Source organism: Rhineura floridana, chromosome 1, assembly GCF_030035675.1.
Source record: "Rhineura floridana isolate rRhiFlo1 chromosome 1, rRhiFlo1.hap2, whole genome shotgun sequence".
NCBI classification, from domain to species: Eukaryota; Metazoa; Chordata; class Lepidosauria; order Squamata; family Rhineuridae; genus Rhineura; species Rhineura floridana.
Window position 1 is genome coordinate 18,750,963 of NC_084480.1, and position 23,482 is coordinate 18,774,444.

The 23,482-nt window shown below is 44.3% G+C and overlaps 1 protein-coding gene across 1 annotated transcript in view; it reads right to left on the bottom strand.

Annotated features, from left to right (window-relative positions):
• MBD2 (methyl-CpG binding domain protein 2) overlaps window positions 1–23,482 on the bottom strand; it is a 70,431-nt gene that overhangs the window by 18,589 nt on the left and 28,360 nt on the right. Inside the window, exons 2-4 of the mRNA XM_061614684.1 lie at window positions 11,346–11,505; window positions 9,280–9,417; window positions 834–924 (exon numbers count right to left, since the gene is read on the bottom strand). Coding sequence (XP_061470668.1) covers window positions 834–924; window positions 9,280–9,417; window positions 11,346–11,505 — 389 coding nt within the window. The remainder of the gene's footprint in view (window positions 1–833; window positions 925–9,279; window positions 9,418–11,345; window positions 11,506–23,482) is intronic.

Sequence of the window (23,482 nt, forward strand, 5' to 3'; positions counted from 1 at the left end):
AGCTGCCTATGTGAATGAGCGATTGTGAATGGATGCCACTTACACAAGTCACCAAAGCTGTGTATGGACATTCAAAGTTGGGTGAGAGAAAGAGCGTGTTGGGGAACATTAGCTCAACTTGCCTGAATTAAGTTGAAAGGTCTGAAGGTGGTGGTGGTAGTGGGAGAGAACTAAGGGTTGTAACCAATGCTGTGCAAGTGGACTTTTGCTTGCACAACTGGACTTCCCCTTCCTCTCCTAACCACTGCAGCCCCTGATCCACCCCCCAGAACTACTCCAGAGAGTTTGGAGACCCTCCAAAGATTTTAGAGCAGATTTTGAGGGTGTGTGATCGTTGGGAGGGAGAGGAAGGGGAACTCTTACTGCATAAGCAGAAGTCTCTTCCACTCGTGCAATAAAGGTCACATTGGATGCATATAACCCTAAGTGCGTGTAAGCTGAATGTGCTCAGAAGTCTCTCCACCATTTGGCATCCTGTGCAATCAGGGTTCCCATATGTGGGGAGGGTTCCAAGTGCATTCAGCCAAATGCATCCTGTTCAGAGTGCTACTGCACGCAAGTCCTTCTTTGGCTTTTCCTACAGGCATCTTGTTGGTCACTGTGAGCACGGAATGCAGGACTAGGTGGGCTTTCGCTTTGATCCAGCAGGGTTTATCCCCCTTCAGGGCTAAAGACAATGCCGATGTTGGGGCAAAGGGCCAGCAGGTTGACCCTACTTCCTCATCAACACATTTCCAGGGGCATCCATGCATGTGTGAACTGTTCCTATGCACCCCCGTTTGAGAACCACAGATTTCTTAGAGTGCATTAAACATCAATGAAGCAAAGAGTACCTTGAAGGCCTTTAGGCAATTCCATGGATTTTATGATCTGCTCGCTCACATCTGAGGCACTTAAGCCTTGCAGCCTTTTCTCCCAGAAAAGCTGAAAGATGGAAAGACCCGATTAATACAAAATGGAAAAGTATCAAAACACTGCCTGGGGATGGGGGGAGACAGAATATTCATTGTATAGGCATTAACTTTATCCCTCTGTGACAACAGTGGAAGATTACAGAGTGCTTCTGCCAGCTTGACTAGAAGCAGAAGGAATTGTTTATTGTTTATTTGTGGGTTTAGTTCAAATATTTATACACCATGCCTTCAACAGAAGCAATCTCTCAAAAGCAGTTTTCATCATCATCATATTATTATTATATTTATATCCCGCCCTTCCTCCCAGTAGGAGCTTTAATTACTAAAGCAAAATACCTTTTAAAAAAAGAAAAGAAAGGTTACTTCTAAGGCAGATTCTGGATGCCGATTCCTACCAGAGCTTTGCTACTAAGGATAAACAATCCTCTGGAAAGTTCTCCTGCACAAAGACCCACAAAATGAATAAAGTTGCCCAAGACCACAACTGCTTTCCATTCATTTGAATGGGACGTGTTCAGGATGAATGATCCATCTGATTGCTCCAATGTAGCCGAGCGACAACTACATTTGCCTACTTCAAACTTGTGCAAAAACAATAAACATCTCCCCCACATTCGCTCACTCCCTCACACACACACACCTACTTTTTGCTACTTTGAATTCTCCTTCATCATTAATATCCTTTCATTTTAAGATTATTTATTTATTACATTTCTACCCCATCTTTCTTTTCATGATAGAAACCCAAGGCGGCTTACATATAGTTCCCAGGCAGTCTCCCATCCAGGCACTGACCAGACCTGTGCTGGCTTCATCTGCCTTCAGACCATAGCCTGGAACAACCTGAGACCTTGCTTACTTTCAATCTGCTTCTGATGATTACTGAACTTGAAAAGGGATAGCTTTTAAAGATGGGCTATAGGGTGTCAAACTAGGTGCAACATTAAACACAGCTTTGTATTAATGTACAGGGGGTTTTGTGATCTTTTAAAAATGCAGATAGCATCAGTTGCGGGGAAGGAGATTGATCAGGATCACAGCAGGCATAGAGGGAGAATTTAACCCTCTCCTTCCTTGCTGCTGTCCTGAGGAAAAGCCCTCTCAGAAGGTGCTATCTGCATTGGAAATCCCCCACTGAGACTTACTGATTCTTAACTCTGGGATAGTGTCTTAATTGCTACCCCCACCCACCCACCCCGGCGTAAGTCTCACTTGCCATGACTGAGCTCAGGACCTGAAAATACACGTGTTGGTTGGGCACATGTGTACTGGCACATGCAGGTATAGACAAGGACTGTCAGTCACATGTAGACCAAGGAGACCCAAGTTCAAATCTGTGCTCAGTCACAAAGCTTACTGGGTAAGCTTGTACCAGTTACTATCTCTTAGCCTGGGCCAGTTACTATATTTTCATCTCATAGGGCTGATGTAAAGATAACTGCGTTGGGGGGACAGCCTGAACTACTTCAGGAAAAAAATAATAAAAATGTAATCCTAAGTAGTAAGAGTGTAAAGATTTTGCAAATGGGGATCTTATGTATAGCATCTAATCAAATTATTTTGAAACGTGCCCCTTTTGTGAAAGTCAACACATTCAAATGTAACTCCTTAAGCAATATTTGGAGCAATTTTTTGTTACCTCAAAGGAGGAATGTGTGACCTCCAATAACTGTTCATTATGAAAATGACAGTAAAATTCTTTAACACATTTAATTTAGCATAAATAGAAACAAAAATGATACCATCTGCATGATTACTGGAGAACCTTATAAAACATTCCCATTTAGCTGATTTTAAAATCCATTTAGGTTACAATTATGTCAGATAAGTTAGGTGATCCCTGTAGAACATGCTCAGATTTATAATGTGATGGATGAGCTTTGTATGTAACATAATTGCTTCATTTCAGTGTTACCCACCCAAGTCATTAATACTGGGTTGTCCAATTAAGATCACTTTTAAGACAATCATTGCAGTGACCAGTCGGGTCAGGCAGTCTCATTCCGTATTTACACATTTTGCAAGACAACTCAATTAATTCACTCCTGCTTTCCTTTGGCAGACAATTTCTTAAATCACAGGCAGCCAAGTACCTCATCTTGCATGTGTGTGCATGAGTCAATGCATATGTTTATACAGTATTCCTGGTCTCTATGGATGTGAAAGTTGGACAGTGAAAAAAGTGGATAAGAGAAAAATCAACTCATTTGAAATGTGGTATTGGAGGAGAGCTTTGTGGATACCATGGACAGCGAAAAAGACAAATAATTGGGTATTAGAACAAATTAAACCAGAACTGTCACTAGAAGCTAAAATGATGAAACGGAAGTTATCATACTTTGGACACATCATGAGGAGACACGATTCACTAGAAAAGACAATAATGTTGGGGAAAACAGAAGGGAATAGAAAAAGAGGAAGACCAAACAAGAGATGGATTGATTCCATAAAGGAAGCCACAGACCTGAACTTACAAGATCTGAACAGGGTGGTTTATAACAGATGTTATTGGAGGTTGCTGATTCATAGTTTGAGCAGTCATAATCGACTTGAAGGCACACAACAACAACAATACACACACACAATTTTATATATTATCATCCCTTCCCTTCTAATGCATATGGATCACTCAGAGCAGCTTAAATCAAAATCATAATGTCTTCCTAAAAACAACCGCATCAACAGAATACAAAGCTTGTTCACACATTACACTGATTGAACACAGGTAGAAGGTGTTCCCACACATGTGCAAGTATTTGTATGAAAGACTGTACACTTGTTGATTTCTGTATCTCAGCTATTGTGAACACAGGTATACAGACTGTACACACATTGAATATTACATGCGGATAACTGAGTGTACAGCTCAACTCTTCCTGTAAGACTACACATGTCAAATGTAGCATGAGAACACCCTTTCAGCACACGTAGATAGAACACAAACCAAATTTAGAGGAAAATATTGTCTTCCCGAGGACAAAAAGCCTTCAAGAAAAAACTGGGCCATATACAAAGCTCTTCTGTTAATATACAAAGCCCTGAACAACTTGGGTTCAGGATACTTAAGGACTGTCTGAACCCTTATATCCCAACTCAGTCACTGAGATAATTCAGAGCACTGCTAGTTATCCTCCATGTTATAGAGACCAGACTGGCTTCCACCAGAAGTCGGGAATTTAGCGTTGCCGGTCTCATGATGTGGAGTACTGTTCCAGCACAGATTCCACAAGAATCCTTGCTTCTGACTTTCAGGCGCCCCTTAAAGACTTGTTTATGCCAACAGGCCTATGCAGTTGTTTAATTTCTCTCATCAGCCAGTCATTTTAATGGTCATTTTGAACTGTTTTTATGACGTTCCCTTGTTGTTGTTATATGCCTTCAAGTCGATTACGACTTATGGCGTTCCATGCTTTATTGCATACTCTGCTGTACGCTCCTTTGCTATATCGTATGGATTGGCGGCATAAAAATACTTTTATAAATAAATAAAAATGCCTTTCCTAGCAGGTGGAAGAGGGTTCAAGAGGCAGTCGCCCCAGCCTCAGGGGGCAAGATATTCCACAGTATGGGTGCACAGCACTTTACCAGATGCCTCCTTCGTAAAAGAAATGCTAGAGGAGTTGGGAGGGAGTGCAGGGGAGAAAAGAAATGAATAGCTTTGTAAAAAATATTTAGGCCTGCAGCAGTATGAGTTGCATGATGGGAACACAGGAAGAGAAACAGTCTGATCTGGTATAAGGCAACTACTATTTAGCCCATTATGATATACTGTGGCTGGCGGGGAGTCACCAGGGTGCCAGGTTGACTTCTTTTCCCATCACCTACAACGTGATCCTTTTTTGCTGTTTTTACTCAAGATGCTGGAGCTTGAGACCCCAGGACCTCAGCAGAGCTTGGCACTGCACAAATGATGTTGAGCAACTGTGAAGGCCAGTGGTGGCTCCATGTCAGGGGGAGCGTGGAATCTGCTCCAGGTTTTAGCCTGGGCTCCTTGAAAGTTCAGGCTAAAACCTGGTGCGGATTCCATGGTCCCACTAACCATTGGGGGAGACCAATGGGGAGCTCACTCATATCGAGCAAACTGCCTGTACTCACAAAGATGTCGTCTGCGTGGTGCTGAGCCTTGCTCCCAAGACCAAGGGCTGGCTCCTTGCTATACGAAGGATTTCACTGCAGGTCTGAATGTTTGAAAAGGACCCTTTCCCTATTCACTCCATTCATCTAAGGAGGAGGGAAGCTCACTTAATGCGACACCGAAAAATGTTCCCTTATGGGCATTTTTAGGCCGTTTCTTAAGTTTCAGCTCAGCATCTTCATTGTGAGGTTTTCTGAGCAGCTGGCACAGGCTTCCCAAAAGCCCCTGCATCTGTGGCTGCGGTAATAATGCATTTTCAGTTCTAGAACACTTAAGAAATCCATGTTGAAGACCTTGCGCTGGGAGCACTGGGCTAGGGCCAGTAGGAAAGGGTGGGAATTTCCTGGCACAGGGTGGCATCCAGAGTAGACTACTAGATTTTCTGACTAGGCCACGGAACGTGTCATACCCATTTCAAAATCTGGTAAACAGCAAGTAGGGTCCAGAGAACGTTGCTGGACTTGAGAGAACCCGCATCAAATGTTATTCCTTCTTTCGTGCATGGTATGGCCTCTGACATGTCCTTATGAAAGTATACGAAGCAGCCTTATAAAAGACCACCTATCCAACCAGCTCAGTTTCATCTACTTTGGCTGGCAGCGACTCTTCAAGGCCTTGTCAGGAAGAGGTCTTTCCCAGTCCCACACACTTGAGATCCTTTTAACTCAGGAGTGAGGAATCGGATCCCATCAGAGGGTCAGTTGCTGCAGTGGTCATCCCTTCCTGGGCCACTTTTGTTTGGCAGGAAGAGTCACCCGCCTGTCAATTAGCTGACGTCGTATGACAGCAGGCAACTGAAATGTCAAACCATGGCAGCAAAGGAAGAATCACTCGCATCTTACAATTAAAACAGTACCCTGCCCCTTTAAAAACAGCCATGGCTTTTCCCCAAAGCATCCTGGGAACTGTAGTTTGTGAAGAGTGCTGAGAGTTGTTAGGAGACCACCCACAGAGCAACAATTCCCAGAGTACTCTGGAAGAGGAAGTGATTTTTAAACTACTATGTGCATGTGGCCTTAGAACACTCTCAGTTTTTCCTCTGCAGCCCTAGCTTGAATTCGGTTGTTTTTTAAACTGCAGTTCCAAAACAGCAATCAGGGCTGCACTTAGGAATGTGTTTGTTCCTTTGCAACTGCAGCTTGAATTTTATTCCAAATTTGACAACTTGTTCTGTCACCATACAGGGTATGGCTCGCCCAAAAGATCCTGGCAGACCTAATTAGGCTTGCAGGTCAGAGGTTCCTCACCACTATTTTAATGTCAGGGATTGAACCTGGGACTTTGTGTGGCAAAGGGTCTGCTTTACCACTGAGGGCCCTCCTCAAGAGTACTCATTAACTTCAATATTTATTTACTTAAAATATTTGCACCTCACCCTTCCATCTACAATGCAGTTTGCAAAAAAAAAATCACAATTCTTATATACAGTATAATACAATACTATTTATATTACTGTTTTATCATTAAATATATTGCTAAAAGTATAACAAAAGTGACAAGACAATGCACAAAAATACTAAGTAAGGGGAGGGGCCTCACCAGACAAGGGGAGGGGCCTGTAGTTCAATGGGAGAACACCTGCTTTTGCATGGCAGAAGTCCCAGGTTCAATTTCCAGCATCTCCAGTAAAAAGGACCAGACAGCAGATGACCAGGAAGACCTCTGTCTGAGGTTTTGGAGAGCCACTGCCAGTCAGCATAGCCCAGGGAAAGTCAACGTGATGCTCTCCAGGTGTTGCTTGCTTATGACTCCCACTGTCCCTGACCAGTGGCCTTGCTGGCTGGGGCTGATGGGAGCTGTAATCCAACAACTTCTGGAGGGCACCACCCTTTCAGTTCTCCAGATGAAGGCATAATCTAAACCTGTTAGGAAGGGAGGTACATGTAATATTGGTTCTCCTTTGGCTTCCCCCTGCTTTGGGCAATGCTGGGCTGAATGGGAGCCAGAGTGGTGTTGTGGTTAGAGTGTTGGACTTGGACCTGGGAGACCAGGGTTCAAATCCCCACTCAGCCACGATGCTTGCTGGGGGGCCTCTCAGTCAAATTTACCTCACAGGGCCGTGGTGAAGATAAAATGGAAAGGGAGGAGAACCGTGTGCACCATCTTGAGCTCCTTGGATGAAAGGCGGGATATAAATGTAATAAATCATCACCACCACTCTGTTCTGGCATAAAATAAAAAGTCCTGTTTCCCTAATGCAGCAATAGGTAAGATTTCACAGCCCCAAAGGCCCAGTTCTTTTTAATCAACGTACCAGCTGTGGGAAGACTTAAGGAGGATGCGGGAAAGTCAAAACCGCTAGCAGCACAATTTTATCCCCTCCCTGCTGGTTCCAGAAGCAATGCTTTTCAACTACCACACCATACACACAAACATCAGACCTTCTTACGTTCATTTCTTTTTCTAGAATTCCAGTGGCCTTGACATCCCACTTGAAGGACACAGGCTCTACTCGCCATCTGCCTCCCTCCCTCCTAGATCCCTTTACTGCCTCCTCCCCATGGGTAGGAGAGCAAACGCAGTCCTGGCAAACTGCATCTTGGCCTCGTCTCTTCCATACGCCAGGCCCGTCATGTTCCCACTCGCCCATTTTGGCCACTCCTCGGGACATGACACAGGCCCTTCGGCATTTTCAGGTCAAATGGGTTGAAAGAAAAAGAATGCCCTATTCTTTTAGCAGTCAGAAAGGAAAGAGAAACATTTTAAGCACACCATAGTCCATTTCTGTCAGTGTTTTGGAGGGGGAGTGTTATTTTGTAGTTCTTTTCTGTGTGTGTCTGTTGAAATATGTGATAATGACTTGTATTTTTATTTGTGTTGAATTGTGGGTCTGAACAATGAAGGATATCACTCACTCGCTTCTCAACAGTCACAAGTGACACTATCAGAAACAGCAGCTGAAGCACCACCTTGTGTTCATTAAGCTTGTTCATGTGTTACACTGAAAACACAGGTACAAGCAGTCTCTAGGCACACACAAACAGTTGTGTGAAAGACTGTGCCCTTGTCAATTTGTACAGCTCAACTGCTGTGTGCACAGCTACACAGACTGAACGCTTGTTAAACGTTACATGTAAGTAACTGTATGAGTGTACAGCACAACTATCTGTGAACACCCCTAAAGTCTTCTTGCAAAGAAACAGTGCTGCAGAAACATAAAATATAATAGCTGGATCCAAAGAACAGCCAGCATTGCACATCCCTTCCTTCCTAAGAGGTTCAGATTGTGCCTTCTATTGGAGAAAGCATTCTATTTCTGCCATGAGTATTCAAAGTCATGTTCAAGGATAAACCTATTTTAGGAGGGGCTAGTTGTCCAGAAAGATCAAAAGGAGTGTAAATGAAGACTTCCAATGTTATGCTTCTGGGAGGCAGAAAAGGAAACAGGCATCCAAGAAAAGCCTTTGAGTCACCCCAAAACTCCCGATGGATCAAGAGTATGGGGTTTCAGGATCTTTGAAATGTAGATATACTTATTCAAGTACAAAGAAACTGTGATCTGGTCCTAAGGCTGCAATCCTAAGCATACGTAATAGGAAATGTAAGCCCCAATAATATCAGTGAAACTTTAGAGTAAAAACAGTTTTGAGGGGAAGCCCTCAATGGTGCCCCAGAACACAATAAGTAGTGGTGTAGAGTTATCAGACTAGAACCAAGGAGACCTGGGTTCAAACTCCCACTTGGCCATGCCTGGATGGCCTTAGGTCAGTCACCATCTCTCAACCTAACCTACCTCTCAGGGTTATGGGGTTGGGGGTGAGAGGAGGGAGGGACCACATAACCTTGAGCTCCCTGATGGAAAGGTGGAATATAAATGCAACAAATAAAAATAAATTAACTTTAATAATTTTCTTTATAGAAATGTATTTCTTTGTCTAAATTGTGTTTTTACAATTTAGAGCAACATTTACAGTGCCATGTGCATCTGATGGTGCTATATAAATAAATAAATAAATGATGATGATAGTATATGATGTATCAATGAGAAATATCTTGCATATTTAGCATCTCATTGATATTTAGATATCACTGATTCAGTATTTCTGTAAAATAAATAAAATAATGGACATTTAATGGACATTTGGCAAGAAGGTGATCACAACAGAATGGCATGATCTCCACTGGCAAGGTGTCCCAGCTGTGTTGGGGCATTCCAGATCATTTCCTCTGCAACTAGGCAATTTTTAACCACTACCTTTCTGAAATGTATCAACCACCACACCAGTTTACCTGTCTGGGCTGTTCAATCACTCGCTGTGGATCGGACTTCACTTTGTTGCTTGGATGGTTGGTAACTTTGGTTACAGGCTGTTTAAAAATAGATGCTGTTTGTCTGATTGGCAGTGTGGTATTTAAATCAGGTTTACCCTATTCAAAGAAAAAAAAAGAAAGGCACACATTAGCAGACAGCAGACACAGGAGACAGGAAACCATCAAAAGTTGTTTGATAGCCAATAATCGTGCTGGGACATATAAGACTTTACTTCCCACCCACCCACCTTCATATTTTTGCCCTTAATACCAAATGTCTTTTACACAAGGAGTTGCTCTAACAAAATATGCTTTTTGGCAATTTGATGGACCGCTTTACCCATGCGTGAACAACAACAGTGGGGAACTTCAGGGCTGGGGGGCAAATGTGGCCCTCCAAGCCTCTCTATCTGGCCCTTGGGACTCCCTGCACAACACCTCCCCTAGCCACACCCGTCCCCAGTCCTTGGTGGAGACTGGTGGCTCCGATGCCAGTGGGGCAGTGAATCTGCTCCAGAAAGCACCTTGGACAGCTCCTTGAAAAGGTCCGACTAAAACCTGCAGCGGATTCACTGCCACGGACATGGGAGCCACCAGTCTCCAGCACCAGTCCTGCTTCTCATCCTCCATGATTATTTTTGCCTGGCCAGAATGGGTCTTTGCATTCTGGTAATGCCTTTTGCTTGCCTCGATGGATGATAGACAGGAGCAGGTGAGGATGTGTAGACACTAATCTACAGTCTGAAGATAAAATGTACATGTGTTGCTTTTCCAGCGGCCGCCAGAAGGTTGCCCAGAAAATAATGCAGCCCGTCGACTAAACAACAAGGTTCCCCATCCTGATGGACACAAGTCCTCACAGTCTCTCTTGAAACCTAAATTAGCCCAAACCAACACACTTAAACCCGTTGGCTTCTATGTCAGATTTAGGTCAACATCTCTTAGGTGATGTCAAAAGACACAAAAGTCATGCCATATCATACATTCTATTTTTCACTGGTTTTTAAAAAAGCCAAGTTGGACATTCACTCCTTGCAAGGCTTTCAGAAGCTTTCTTAATATGAAAACTAGCAGGGTCAAGGGAAAGGTTCTGACATGGGGGCATTCAGATAAAAAGTGTCCCTGGATCAAAAGTTGAGATGAAAGCAGAGACTCTTTCCATTAATATTTTCATGGTATCAAAAGGATTCCTCCTCTTTGGGCGATTTTCAGGGATCACATCAAAAGGGGATGAAAGTGCTTGCAAAGCCAATTTAGAGTGAGGTCGATCAATGATCCAATTGGCAGGCATCACCCTGTGACTAGTCCTGGAAAACATCCCCACAGTTGCCTCTTGCTTGCACTCAGTGACACAGTCATGCAGCTAAATCTGACTGGCTACATGACGTTCATCACATGACTCCTGACGGGCTGGGGTTACGAAGGAAGGAGAAAGTGGAAGCTGCAGCACTTAAACAGCGGCGTTAAGGAGAAAGCTATGGCTCCAGTCATAGAAGAAACAATGCCATTAACAGTTTCAGGACACCCATTTTGCAGTCAAGCACATGCATGTTTGTCTCCTGTTTGCAACAGAGGGGAAGGAGAGGACACTGAAGCTATAGCCCTTAACTCCTGGAATCCTGGTTTGAGGATTAATGCACAAACACTGGCAAAAGGCAGCCTTCCTCCCAAACACCTACTTTTGCTCCCCAGATGCAGCAAAGACAGCATTTTGAAAATGCACCAGGTAATCTCTCAGCGCCACCTGTCACAACAAAACATTACCTAGAAATGTTTTGTCATCCTCATCGTTGCTCATCGCGCAGACAGAAAACACACCTTTGATGTTACACATAGAATTTTATGTTCCAGACTTATTTCTATTTATTTTGGCATCCCCAAAGACTTGCAAAACACACGCACACAACCACTGATCAAGATAAATGCAAAGATGCCAGGGATGCTGCAGGGAGTTGTGAACAAACAGATGTTTGTTCCTTTAAAAAAAAAAAAGGTGTCAGAGTTTGTGGAAATGACACATCTATAAAGTGTATTTGTGAACAAACCTTATTTTGACTGAGCGAATCGTTCCTTAACCTCTGCTTGTTCTTCTGTAATTTACTGGGCATCATCTTCCCTGTCCTGAAGTCAAAGCTGCTGAGGTCAACAGTGTTCCCCAAGTATCTTGCCAACTGGGGCTTGCTTCGGAACTTTTTCCCGCTTGGACTGCAAACATAAAGAAAAATAATAGACTTGCTTTATTAAGAACATAAGAAGAGCCTTGCTGGATCAGGGCAATGGTCCATCTAGTCCAGCATTCCGCTCTCAGTGGCCAACAAGGTGCCCGTGGTAAGTCCACAAGTAGGACCTGAGCACAAGAACACTCTCCCCTCCTGAAGTTTCCAACAATTGGTATTCAGGGGCATGCTGTCTCCAACCATGGAGGCAAAACATAGCAATCAGGGCTAGTAGCCATTGATAGCCGCATCCTCCATGAATTTGTCCAATCCTCTTTTAAAGCCATCCAAGTTGGTGGCCACCACTGCCTCCAGTCAGACCAGATTCCACAGTTAAACTAAGTATTTTGTGAATAAGTAATTTATTTTGTCTGCCTGAATCTTCCAACATTCAGCTTCATTGGATGTCCTGGAGTTCTAGGATTATGGCAGAGTCAGAAAAACGCCTCTACCCACATTCTCCATATCATCTCTTATTCACCTTTTCTCTAAGCTAAAAAGCCCTAAATGTTGTAACTCAGTGTTCTTCAACCTTGGGTCCTCAGATGCTGATGGACGACAACTCCAATCATCCCTGACCATTGACCATGCTGTCTGGGGATGATGGGAGTTGTAGTCCACCAACATGTGGGGACCCAAGGTTGAAGAACAGCGTTGTAACCTTTCCTTATAGGGGGACAGGGGTCTCCTAACAACTTTGAGCATGCTTAATATGCTACAGTTCCCAGGATTCCTTGGATGAAGTCGTGACTATTTAAAGTGGTATGATGCTGCTTTAAATGTATAGCACAGTTAGGGTCTAAATCACTTGAAGAGATCAGTCTGGAAACTCCATCATTCCTCGGCCCTCCACTGTGCCCCACTCCATGACTTCCTTTTTAAAAAAAGGAAATCTGTTACTTTTCAATTCCACCTTTCCTCTATCATGGAACCCAAGGCAGCATACATGAGGTTTCTAAGCAGTCATCCTTCCGGGTACTGTCCTGACCCAGACCTGCTTAGCTTCAGCAAGATGGCAGCCTCATGTGTCTTCAGACCAAGCCTCGAGACCATGGTGCTTAATCACACCCCAAATGCTCCGCACTTGTGAAGCTTTTTAGTGGAGGGGAGCTCAGGTGACAGGACACAATCTGAGGACCCATAATTAAGCCGTGTCTCCCCGGCATGCACATAATGCACGTTTGGGAGTACACACATCTCTCCTTTGCACTTTGCACGCTCTTCACATGAAACGCCAGTGTAAGAATGCCACAAGCTGGCAGCCATAAAATGTCCAGCAAGCCCAGTGCTGCAGTGAAGGCAGCGCGAGTAGTTCAGGTTCAAACTTCTACTGAGCCAAGTAGCTCAGTGGGTGGACTCTGGCAAGGCACCATCTCTTAGCCTAAGCTACCTCTCCGGCTAGCGCAACTATCTGCTGGGAAAGAGAGTAAGAGAAGTTATTAAAAGCAAGACAAATACCTTAACAAAGGGGTTGAAAACACTGCACTTATTGGACAACTCATTGGTTACATTTTTATCCTCTTTCCTCAAGGGCGCTCTGGACAGTAGACATGGGTCTCTTCCTACCTCCCAACAGAGGCCGGTCCATGAGGGCAAATGCGGCGCTCTCCCACCAACCTCATTCTGTCCTCAGTCAGGGCGCACTTGCCTCCATCCTCACTTACATTCAGTCCAGGGGACAGCACTGTCAGGTTCCTCCTCCTTTTTCTCAGTGTCCTTTTAGAATTCAGCAGGGAAGAGGCCGGAGGCAAAACTAGAATTAGCTGGCTCTGCCTCTCATTGGTTCTGGGTCCTTCTGTTGCTGGCCCCTCTGCCTTCCACTCCACCAGTCCCAATGGGCACCAGCCACCACCGCCCCTTCTCATTTTATCCTAACAACAGCCCTGTGGGGTAGGTTGATTTATGAGACAGTGGCAGGCCCAAGGTCACCCACCACACTGCATGGCTGAGGGTGGATTTCAACCTGGGTCTTCCAAGTCCTGATCCAACGGTATAATGTAGCTTTTGCCAATCTGGTGCCCTACAGATGTTTCCGGCTACGGTTCCCAGAAGCCCCGGCAGAAAGGCTGTGCTGGGTGGACTTGATGGCAGTCGTGGTCCAAAACATTAGGAGGACACTGGGCTGGTGAAGGCTGTCTACTCATGGTGTCACATGAGGGGGGGCATCCTCCACCTAAACTGGGTAGACTGGTCACCATTTGCATCCATTTGATTAACCTGCATACTTTTTATTCTTTTACTTGGAAACTGGAACTGATGATTTTTGGAGGTGGAGATCTGTACTGGTAAAATAGCTAGGGAATGCACAGAACATGCGATGGAAAAGCAACAAATATCAGGGAGGGAAGGGAGAAATTGAAGGGACGGAGGTTTATGCTCAGCAGTGCAAGTTCTGCATGTGGAGAGAGAGAGATGGGTGACTTCAACTACCTGGACATAGACTGGCTGCATATGTGTTCCAGTCATGACAAAGAAACAAAGTTTCTAGATATTCTAAATGACTATTCCCTAGACCAGTTGGTCATGGAACCGACCAGAGGGACGGCAACCCTGGACTTAATCCTCAGTGGGGACCGGGACCTGGTGCGAGATGTAAGTGTTGTTGAACCGATTGGGAGCAGTGACCACAGTGCTATTAAATTAAACATACATGTAAATGGCCAATTGCCAAGAAAATCCAACACGGTCACATTTGACTTCAAAAGAGGAAACTTCACAAAAATGAGGGGATTGGTAAAAAGAAAGCTGAAAAACAAAGTCCAGAAGGTCACATCACTCGAAAATGCTTGGAAGTTGTTTAAAAACACTCTATTAGAAGCTCAACTGGAGTGCATACCGCAGATCAGAAAAGGTACCGCCAGGGCCAAGAAGATGCCAGCATGGTTAACGAGCAAAGTCAAGGAAGCTCTTAGAGGCAAAAAGTCTTCCTTCAGAAAATGGAAGTCTTGTCCGAATGAAGAAAATAAAAAAGAACACAAACTCTGGCAAAAGAAATGCAAGAAGACAATAAGGGATGCTAAAAAAGAATTTGAGGAGCACATTGCTAAGAACATAAAAACCAACAACAAAAAATTCTATAATACATTCAAAGCAGGAGACCATCTAGGGAGGCGATTGGACCCTTAGATGATAAGTGAGTCAAAGGTGTACTAAAGAACGATAAGGAGATTGCAGAGAAGCTAAATGAATTCTTTGCATCTGTCTTCACAGTGGAAGATACAGGGCAGATCCCTGAACCTGAACTAACATTTGCAGGAAGGGATTCTGAGGAACTGAGACAAATAGTGGTAACGAGAGAGGAAGTTCTAGGCTTAATGGACAATATAAAAACTGACAAATCACCGGGCCCGGATGGCATCCACCCGAGAGTTCTCAAAGAACTCAAATGTGAAATTGCTGATCTGCTAACTAAAATATGTAACTTGTCCCTCGGGTCCTCCTCCGTGCCTGAGGACTGGAAAGTGGCAAATGTAACGCCAATCTTCAAAAAGGGTTCCAGAGGGGATCTCGGAAATTACAGGCCAGTTAGCTTAACTTCTGTCCCTGGAAAACTGGTAGAAAGTATTATTAAAGCTAGATTAACTAAGCACATAGAAGAACAAGCCTTGCTGAAGCAGAGCCAGCATGGCTTCTGCAAGGGAAAGTCCTGTCTCAGTAACCTATTAGAATTCTTTGAGAGTGTCAACAAGCATATAGATAGAGGTGATCCAGTGGACATAGTGTACTTAGACTTTCAAAAAGCGTTTGACAAGGTACCTCACCAAAGACTTCTGAGGAAGCTTAGCAGTCATGGAATAAGAGGAGAGCTCCTCTTGTGGATAAGGAATTGGTTAAGAAGCAGAAAGCAGAGAGTAGGAATAAACGGACAGTTCTCCCAATGGAGGGCTGTAGAAAGTGGAGTCCCTCAAGGATCGGTATTGGGACCTGTACTTTTCAACTTGTTCATTAATGACCTAGAATTAGGAGTGAGCAGTGAAGTGGCCAAGTTTGCTGATGACACTAAATTGTTCAGGGTTGTTAAAACAAAAAGGGATTGCGAAGAGCTCCAACAAGATCTCTCCAAACTGAGTGAATGGGCGGAAAAATGGCAAATGCAATTCAATATAAACAAGTGTAAAATTATGCATATTGGAGCAAAAAATCTGAATTTCACATATACGCTCATGGGGTCTGAACTGGCGGTGACCGACCAGGAGAGAGACCTCGGGGTTGTAGTGGACAGCACGATGAAAATGTTGACCCAGTGTGCGGCAGCTGTGAAAAAGGCAAATTCCAGGCTAGCGATAATTAGGAAAGGTATTGAAAATAAAACAGCCGATATCATAATGCCATTGTATAAATCTATGGTGCGGCCGCATTTGGAGTACTGTGTACAGTTCTGGTCGCCTCATTTCAAAAAGGATATTATAGAGTTGGAAAAGGTTCAGAAGAGGGCAACCAGAATGATCAAGGGGATGGAGCGACTCCCTTACGAGGAAAGGTTGCAGCATTTGGGGCTTTTTAGTTTAGAGAAAAGGCGGGTCAGAGGAGACATGATAGAAGTGTATAAAATTATGCATGGCATTGAGAAAGTGGATAGAGAAAAGTTCTTCTCCCTCTCTCATAATACTAGAACTCGTGGACATTCAAAGAAGCTGAATGTTGGAAGATTCAGGACAGACAAAAGGAAGTACTTCTTTACTCAGCGCATAGTTAAACTATGGAATTTGCTCCCACAAGATGCAGTAATGGCCACCAGCTTGGACGGCTTTAAAAGAAGATTAGACAAATTCATGGAGGACAGGGCTATCAATGGCTACTAGCCGTGATGGCTGTGCTCTGCCACCCTAGTCAGAGGCAGCATGCTTCTGAAAACCAGTTGCCGGAAGCCACAGGAGGGGAGAGTGTTCTTGCACTCGGGTCCTGCTTGAGGCCTTCCCCCAGGCACCTGGTTGGCCACTGTGAGAACAGGATGCTGGACTAGATGGGCCACTGGCCTGATCCAGCAGGCTCTTCTTATGTTCTTATGTTCTTATGAGATACACACAGAGAGAGAGAGAGAGAGAGAGGCCCCGCCCTCACACAGTTCCAAAGGCCCATGGCTGGCTCCATCCCAAGGTCACATGACTTTCCCAACCCCACCTCCAGCATCCATGCATTAGGCATGGACTTCTGCAGGTGAGAAGCCTGGACCTTTGATAGGTGCTGGTCCCACTCATCTGTCAAAGTTGACCTGTGTAGGTGAGAAGCCTGGATCTCTGTAAGTACAACACAGACACACATTCCCACAAGCTTGAATCCATGTCACAGAGAGTTCCCCTATACACATAAGCTTCTTCTCTGCAGACACCTATAGACAGTATATAAACACCGGAGGAGAAGGTCAGGGAAAGCAGTGCTGTGTGGCAAAAAGTTTTCCAGTGTTTTATTTTTCTGTGCAGTTCCCATCCCCAACCCCCCCTTTCATCGGTAGCAATGAATGGATGCCAACTGCACATAAATATTACGCAAACTTGGCAGTTTCAACATCTTTTATCTCTTACCAAATACAACATAAAATAAACATGCTAAATGAGATCACTCTCGGGCTTCAGAAAATTTTCCAATGCAAACTGAAAATTTTCCAATCCAACTTACCCCAAGGACAATTTGCACAGGAAAATTTTTCAATTCAACATTTTCTGCAAAGCTATACAACCTTGGGGGAGGCATCTCATCTCATCACATATGTATCCCACAGCCTCTTTGAGGCTCTTCATCTTTCTAATGCAGGTAGTTGCCACATTTATAATTCACCAAGCCCTCATTCACACAAGCTTGTCCATCACTCAGTTTCCATACACTTGACAACTGGCAATCGAATGCATGAACTGACAGCCACTGGAAAACACTGTATTTGAGTGGGTGTATAAAATCCATCAGGGACCATTCACACATGCTGCCATTATCAAACAATGAGCATGCACATCAATGAGCAACTGAGTGAAAAGGGATCAAACCAGACCCACAGTTGGGTGAGCCAGCCTACAGAAACAATAGGATGCGCTCATTCTCATAAAATGTCTTCAGCATCTCTGCAGCTCAGCTAAAACTGTTCTTGAAAGATTGCGGGTATCTTCCAGTGTTCAAAAGGATTCTGCCTTTTAAGCACACAGTACAGAAGCTCGTTCTTAACAGCAACCACCCAGAGACCAGGGATTTTCTTTGCAACTCGGCTTTGAAGCTTTCACAAAGCCACGAGTGCCAAGAGTCAAGCTGAAGGGGCACGGCTTTTTGCAGAGCAGTAGGATTCCTAGGCTCACACTAAAGAGTCAGAATGAAAGTAGCAGAGTCTTAAAATAGGCAATTCAAAATTAAACTGCATTTGCAAGTTCCAATTCACATCTAGTTAAATATATGACTAAACCTTAAGACAGTTTCCCCCTCCTCTTTTGTTTTGCTGATTAAACCACTATTGTTTCACAGTCCTCCTAGAGGACTGCAAACCAGAATCCTACAATGGGTAGGGGTCTATAATTTCTGGCTGCAGTCTCCAAGCCCCTAACCCATCAAGTTCCCCTTCACAGAGTCCCTCCCAAAAACATGTGCTGTTGGGCACCACTTCCCAAAGGCACAAGGAGCACCTTCAGGAAGCGGCACTCATGGCTCCAACAGAGTCTTCCCAATTTGGTGTTCTCTGGAGGTTTCAGACTACAACTCCCATCAGTCCTAGCCACCACAGAAAGTGGCAGGGATGAAGGGTGCTGGAATCCAAAACACCTGTAGGGCACCAGGGTTGAGGAAGTTTGCTTCAACTCACCTGGGTCTTTCCTGAGGGGGAAGGGCAGGTAGAAGGGCAGGGCTTCTGCAGACAACAGCGTCCAACCCTCACCCTCCGAAGCAGGAAAGTCCAGTGGTGTGAAGCCAGTCACCCTCCTCACCATAGCATGCATATTTGCTGAAGCCTGCCCTAATGGGATGGTTTGATCTTTTGTTTCCCTTGAACAGCAGACTTCCATAGATTCATAGAATAGTAGAGTTGGAAGGGGCCTATAAGGCCATCGAGTCCAACCCCCTGCTCAATGCAGGAATCCAAATCAGAGCATACTCGACAGGAGGCTGTCCAGCTGCCTCTTGAATGCCTCCAGTGTCGAAGAGCCCACTACCTCCCTAGGTAATTGGTTCCATTGTCGTATGGCTCTAACAGTTAGGATGTTTTTCCTGATGTCCAGTCGAAATCTGGCTTCCTGCAACTTGAGCCCATTATTCCGTGTCCTGCACTCTGGGACAATCAAGAAGAGATCCCGGCCCTCCTCTGTGTGGCAACCTTTCATGTACTTGAAGACTGCTTGAAAAGTAATTCCAATGACCATGCCAAGGTCATTACTACTACTACTACTACTACTACTACTACTACTACTACTACTACTACTACACTTTGTGTCTTGACTTTCCACCAGTGAAGCACACGTGGCCTCCCCATGCTTTTATCCTCATAACAACCCTGCGTGGTAGGTTTGGCTAGTCAACCTAAGATCACTCTGTGAGTGTTAGGGCCAAGTAGGGATTTAAACCTGGGTCTCCTGAGTCTAGGGGTGGGGAACCTCAGGACCGGGAGCCAAATCCAGCCCTCCAGGCCTCTCTGCCTGGTCCCTGGGGCTCTCCCCAAGCCACACCACCTCCCAAGCCACACCCTCTCTCCCCAGGCCAGAATCATCACTGGCCTTGCTTCACATCCTCCTTGTGCCCTCAAACTCTTGCTGAATAGAGGATAGAGAGGGATGTGTGAGTATATTTGGAGAGTAGCCATTTACATTCACTCTCTGCCCCCACCCACTCCCGGCATGTCCCCCCTCCTAAAGGCTGCCCAGAAGGAAATGTGACTCTTGTTCTAAATGCAATACACTGGAGGAGGAGGCTCCTTGGTGCTCAATGGGGCATACACCCAAGTAAGCATGCACAGAATTGCAGCCTTAATAGTTCTTTTGATTCCATTGCAAGCGAAAAGACCATCGAATATGACATAAATAGACATTTCACCTAGTGCACTTCCCAAATTTGTTTCCAGCTCTGCTCACAGAACAACTGCCATCTATTCTGAGCCTGCACAATTTGTGTGATCCATCACGTTAAACGCATCCTCCCAGCAATGGTGGCCCACATTTAATATGATTCCCATTTTTGCTTCTTGTCTGAGACTGCAGAACTGGAGCTGGGGGGAGGAGAGACTGTCCAACAGCTGGCGAGTTTCGACAGGCCCAATGCACTCTTTGCTTTTAGCAACAAATACTTCCAACCGGCCAATGTTGCTCCATCAGCACAGGGGGGGGGAGGAACAACTGTGCAGTTTGGCTCTCCCACAGCTCTCCGTCACTGATCATTCCACCTGGCTGTTATAACAACATTCCTCCGGACAGCCTTTTCCCTTAGAAGTGTAGAAAGAGCCAAGATGCTCTCCACTATTTTGGAAACCTTCTCTTCCACCCAACCCCACCTCAGCCCCCAAGCATTCCCAACTGAAACTATTTTCATTTCTGCAGTTTTTCATTCTGGTTGAGGTTTTCAATATCTTAATTGTGTTTTTATTACAGATCATGAACAGGCAGAGCTTGGAAGTAACTCGTTATTTTTAACGAGTTACTTTTAATTCGTTACAATTTTAATTAACGAGTGGGTAATTCCATTACATTTGGCAAGTAATGGAACGAATAGTAATTTCCCTACTTTTCAGCTTCAACTTTAACATTTCCACGTTAGGTTGGACGTTACTTGGGGGCGGGAACAAGGGGAAGTCAGCTCCTGGCTGTGATTGGTTAACACAAGACATGTGCCTCACACTGATTGGACCTCTGCGCAGACTGTCTCTTCCCTCGTGATCTGTGTTAGGAGGCACGAGGGAAGAGGTTGAATAGGCAGGGGGAGCCTGCTAGCGTCTGACTCTGAGAGGAAAAATTGGATGCCGGAGGAAAAAGCCAGGGCACAGACAACAACGGAGGAGAAGGCTGCAGCAGAATGGCGAAGAGCTGTGGAGGTGAGTGACGATGATTTGTGTGTGTGTGTGTGCCCCGGTGTGTGTGTTTTCGGCTGGAGACTCTGGTTTTGGGGGGGGCTCTGGCTCTGTGGCTACCACCCCTTATTCTCTGGACTCTCCGCTTCAATTTAAAAAAAAAATTAAGTTTCTAGGTGGTCTAATTCCCAAGATATACACCAAAACGTAAAAAACCCCTGCACAACTTTTTTTTAAACAGATTCATGCTCTAGCTACAACTCCCATCAGCCCAATCCAGTGGCCATGCTGCCTGGGGCTGATGGGAGTTGTAGTTTAAAGTAACTTTTCAAAGCTCTGGCTGCAACCCCGCCCTTTCATGATTGTGAGTAAAGTGCAGACTTGTGTTTGTGTTGTAAATCTCTCTCCCTCCAACCCTATTTTTAAAGAAATTAGGCAGGGTTTATCACAGTTTTTATTATGTAGGAAAGTAATACTCATTTTTTGAAAAAAATGAATGAAGTTTATTTATTTATTTTTATTATTTTATTTATATCCCACCCTTCCTCCCAGTAGGAGCCCAGGGCAGCAAACAAAAGCACTAAAAACACTTTAAAAATCATAAAAACAGACTTTAAAATATATTAAAACAAAACATCTTTAAAAACATTTTTAAAAGCTTTAAAAACATTTTTTTTAAGAAAAGGTTTAAAAACATATTAAAAAGCAATTTCAACACAGACGCAGACTGGGATAAGCTCTCAACTTAAAGGACTTGTTAAAAGAACAAGTTCCTTATCACTTGAGGCTGCAGTTTTCCCTGGCTGAGTAAGCCCCATTGAATACATTGGGACTTGCTTCTGAGTAAACAAACATAGGATTGCACTATAAATATCTTTACAGGTTATATAAATAAACATATTTGATAGTCATGCTTATATAAATATTTTCACAGAATCATAGAATAGTAGAGTTGGAAGGGGCCTATAAGGCCATCAAGTCCAACCCCCTGCTCAATGCAGGAATCCAAATCAAAGCATTCCCGACAGATGGCTGTCCAGCTGCCTCTTGAATGCCTCCAGTGTCGGAGATCCCACTACCTCTCTAGTAATTAGTTCCATTGTTGTATGACTCTAACAGTTAGGAAGCTTTTCCTGATGTCCAGTCGAAATCTGGCTTCTTGCAACTTGAGCCCATTATTCTGTGTCCTGCACTCTGGGATCATTGAGAAGAGATCCCGGCCCTCCTCTGTGTGGCAACCTTTCAAGTACTTGAAGAGTGCTATCATATCTCCCCTCAGTCTTCTCTTCTCCAGGTTAAATATGACCAGTTCCTTCAGTCTCTCCTCATAGGGCGTTGTTTCCAGTCCCTTGATCATCCTTGTTGCCCTCTTTTGAAACTGTTCCAGTTTGTCTGCATCCTTCCTGAAGTGCAGAGACCAGAACTGGACACAGCACTCAAGATGAGGCCTAACCAGTGCTGAATAGAGGGGAACTAATACTTCACATGATTTGGAAACTATACTTCTGTTAATGCAGCCTGATATAGCATTTGCCTTTTTTGCAGCCACATCACACTGTTGGCTCATATTCAGCTTGTGATCAACAACAATTCCAAGATCCTTCTTGCATGTCGTACTGCTGAGCCAAGTATCCCCCATCTTATAACTGTGCATTTGGTTTCTTTTTCCTAAGTGTAGAACTTTTACTTCCACCCAGTTTTGTCATGCTGTGTCCCTATAAGTATCCAATTGCATACTATGGTTGTACAATACTTCCTTTACATTTTAAGTATGCCTTGGGGTAGTCATGGTTCTCCATTGTTTTCATCCTAAGGGGCAGATAGGCTGAGAAATGGTGAGTAGCCCATGGTCACCCACTACACTTTATAGCTTATTTTCATTTTGAAAAATTAATTAAAACAATTTACATGCAGGCAAAATTTATTAAGTGGATTCACACAATATGTGTAAAGCACATCCAACTCACATTTAAAGCGCATGACTGCCCTAGCCTGAAGGCACTTAACCCTTCTTGCTGAAAGCAAGTAGGCTAGATTAAATGTTCCCTACCCAGGCTCATATATATAAAATATAAACGGCATTTTGTCAAAAGTATTTTTGTCTACATTTTATACCTCATCCTTGGTTTTGCAAGCTGGGCATGGAATGCTTCTCATACAGAATTAATTTGAAATGCTGCATATTTATTATCATAATCATCATATTCAAAATAAAAAATATATGTACCGCCTTCAAGTTGATTCCAACTTATGGTGACCCTATGAATAGGGTTTTCATGAGGCTGAGAGGCAGTGACTGGCCCAAGGTCACTCAGTGAGCTTCATGGCTATGTAGGGATTTGAACCCTAGTCTCATTTTGTTCTCACAACAACCCTGTGAGATAGTAGGTTAGACTGGCCCAGGCAGGGTTATTTAGTGAGCAAAAATGATGCAAATAGGATCTCTTTTAATTGTGCTATCGACCTGCCTACTTCCACTCTGACTGGGGCATCTTGCAGCATGGGGAAGAGATGGGGGCACATCACAGCTGAAGTTCACCCATATAGGAGCATTATCTCTTGTTTATTACAGAGACGCCTGTTGCAGGTTTTGCTGCTGAGAGCAGCAGTCAGTTAGTGCGGCCACTTGAGTCACAGCTTGTTGATCCTGAGGAGGCAAAACTAGAAAGTGAGGTTCAGAAAGGAGGCCCTGTGCACGAGGAGGAGGAGGGCATGAAGCAGTGCCAGTTGCCCACAGCCACATCTGCAGAACAGCAAGTACCATGGTTTGGCTTTGAGAAAGCTTGTACATTTGTGAGCCAGAGTGGGAAAAATGTTGTTGTACGATGCAATTACTGCCTTCCAAAGATCAAAAATCTGAGATCAGCTGTTTCCTCCTCATCCAATGTGAAGAAACATTTTGAGGTAAGCCTTTGTCATGCTGGTCCTCAAAGAGTGTCCATTGTCTATTGATGTTTAAATTGTGAAGTTCCTCTTCCATTTTTTCTTGGATTCATGCTTT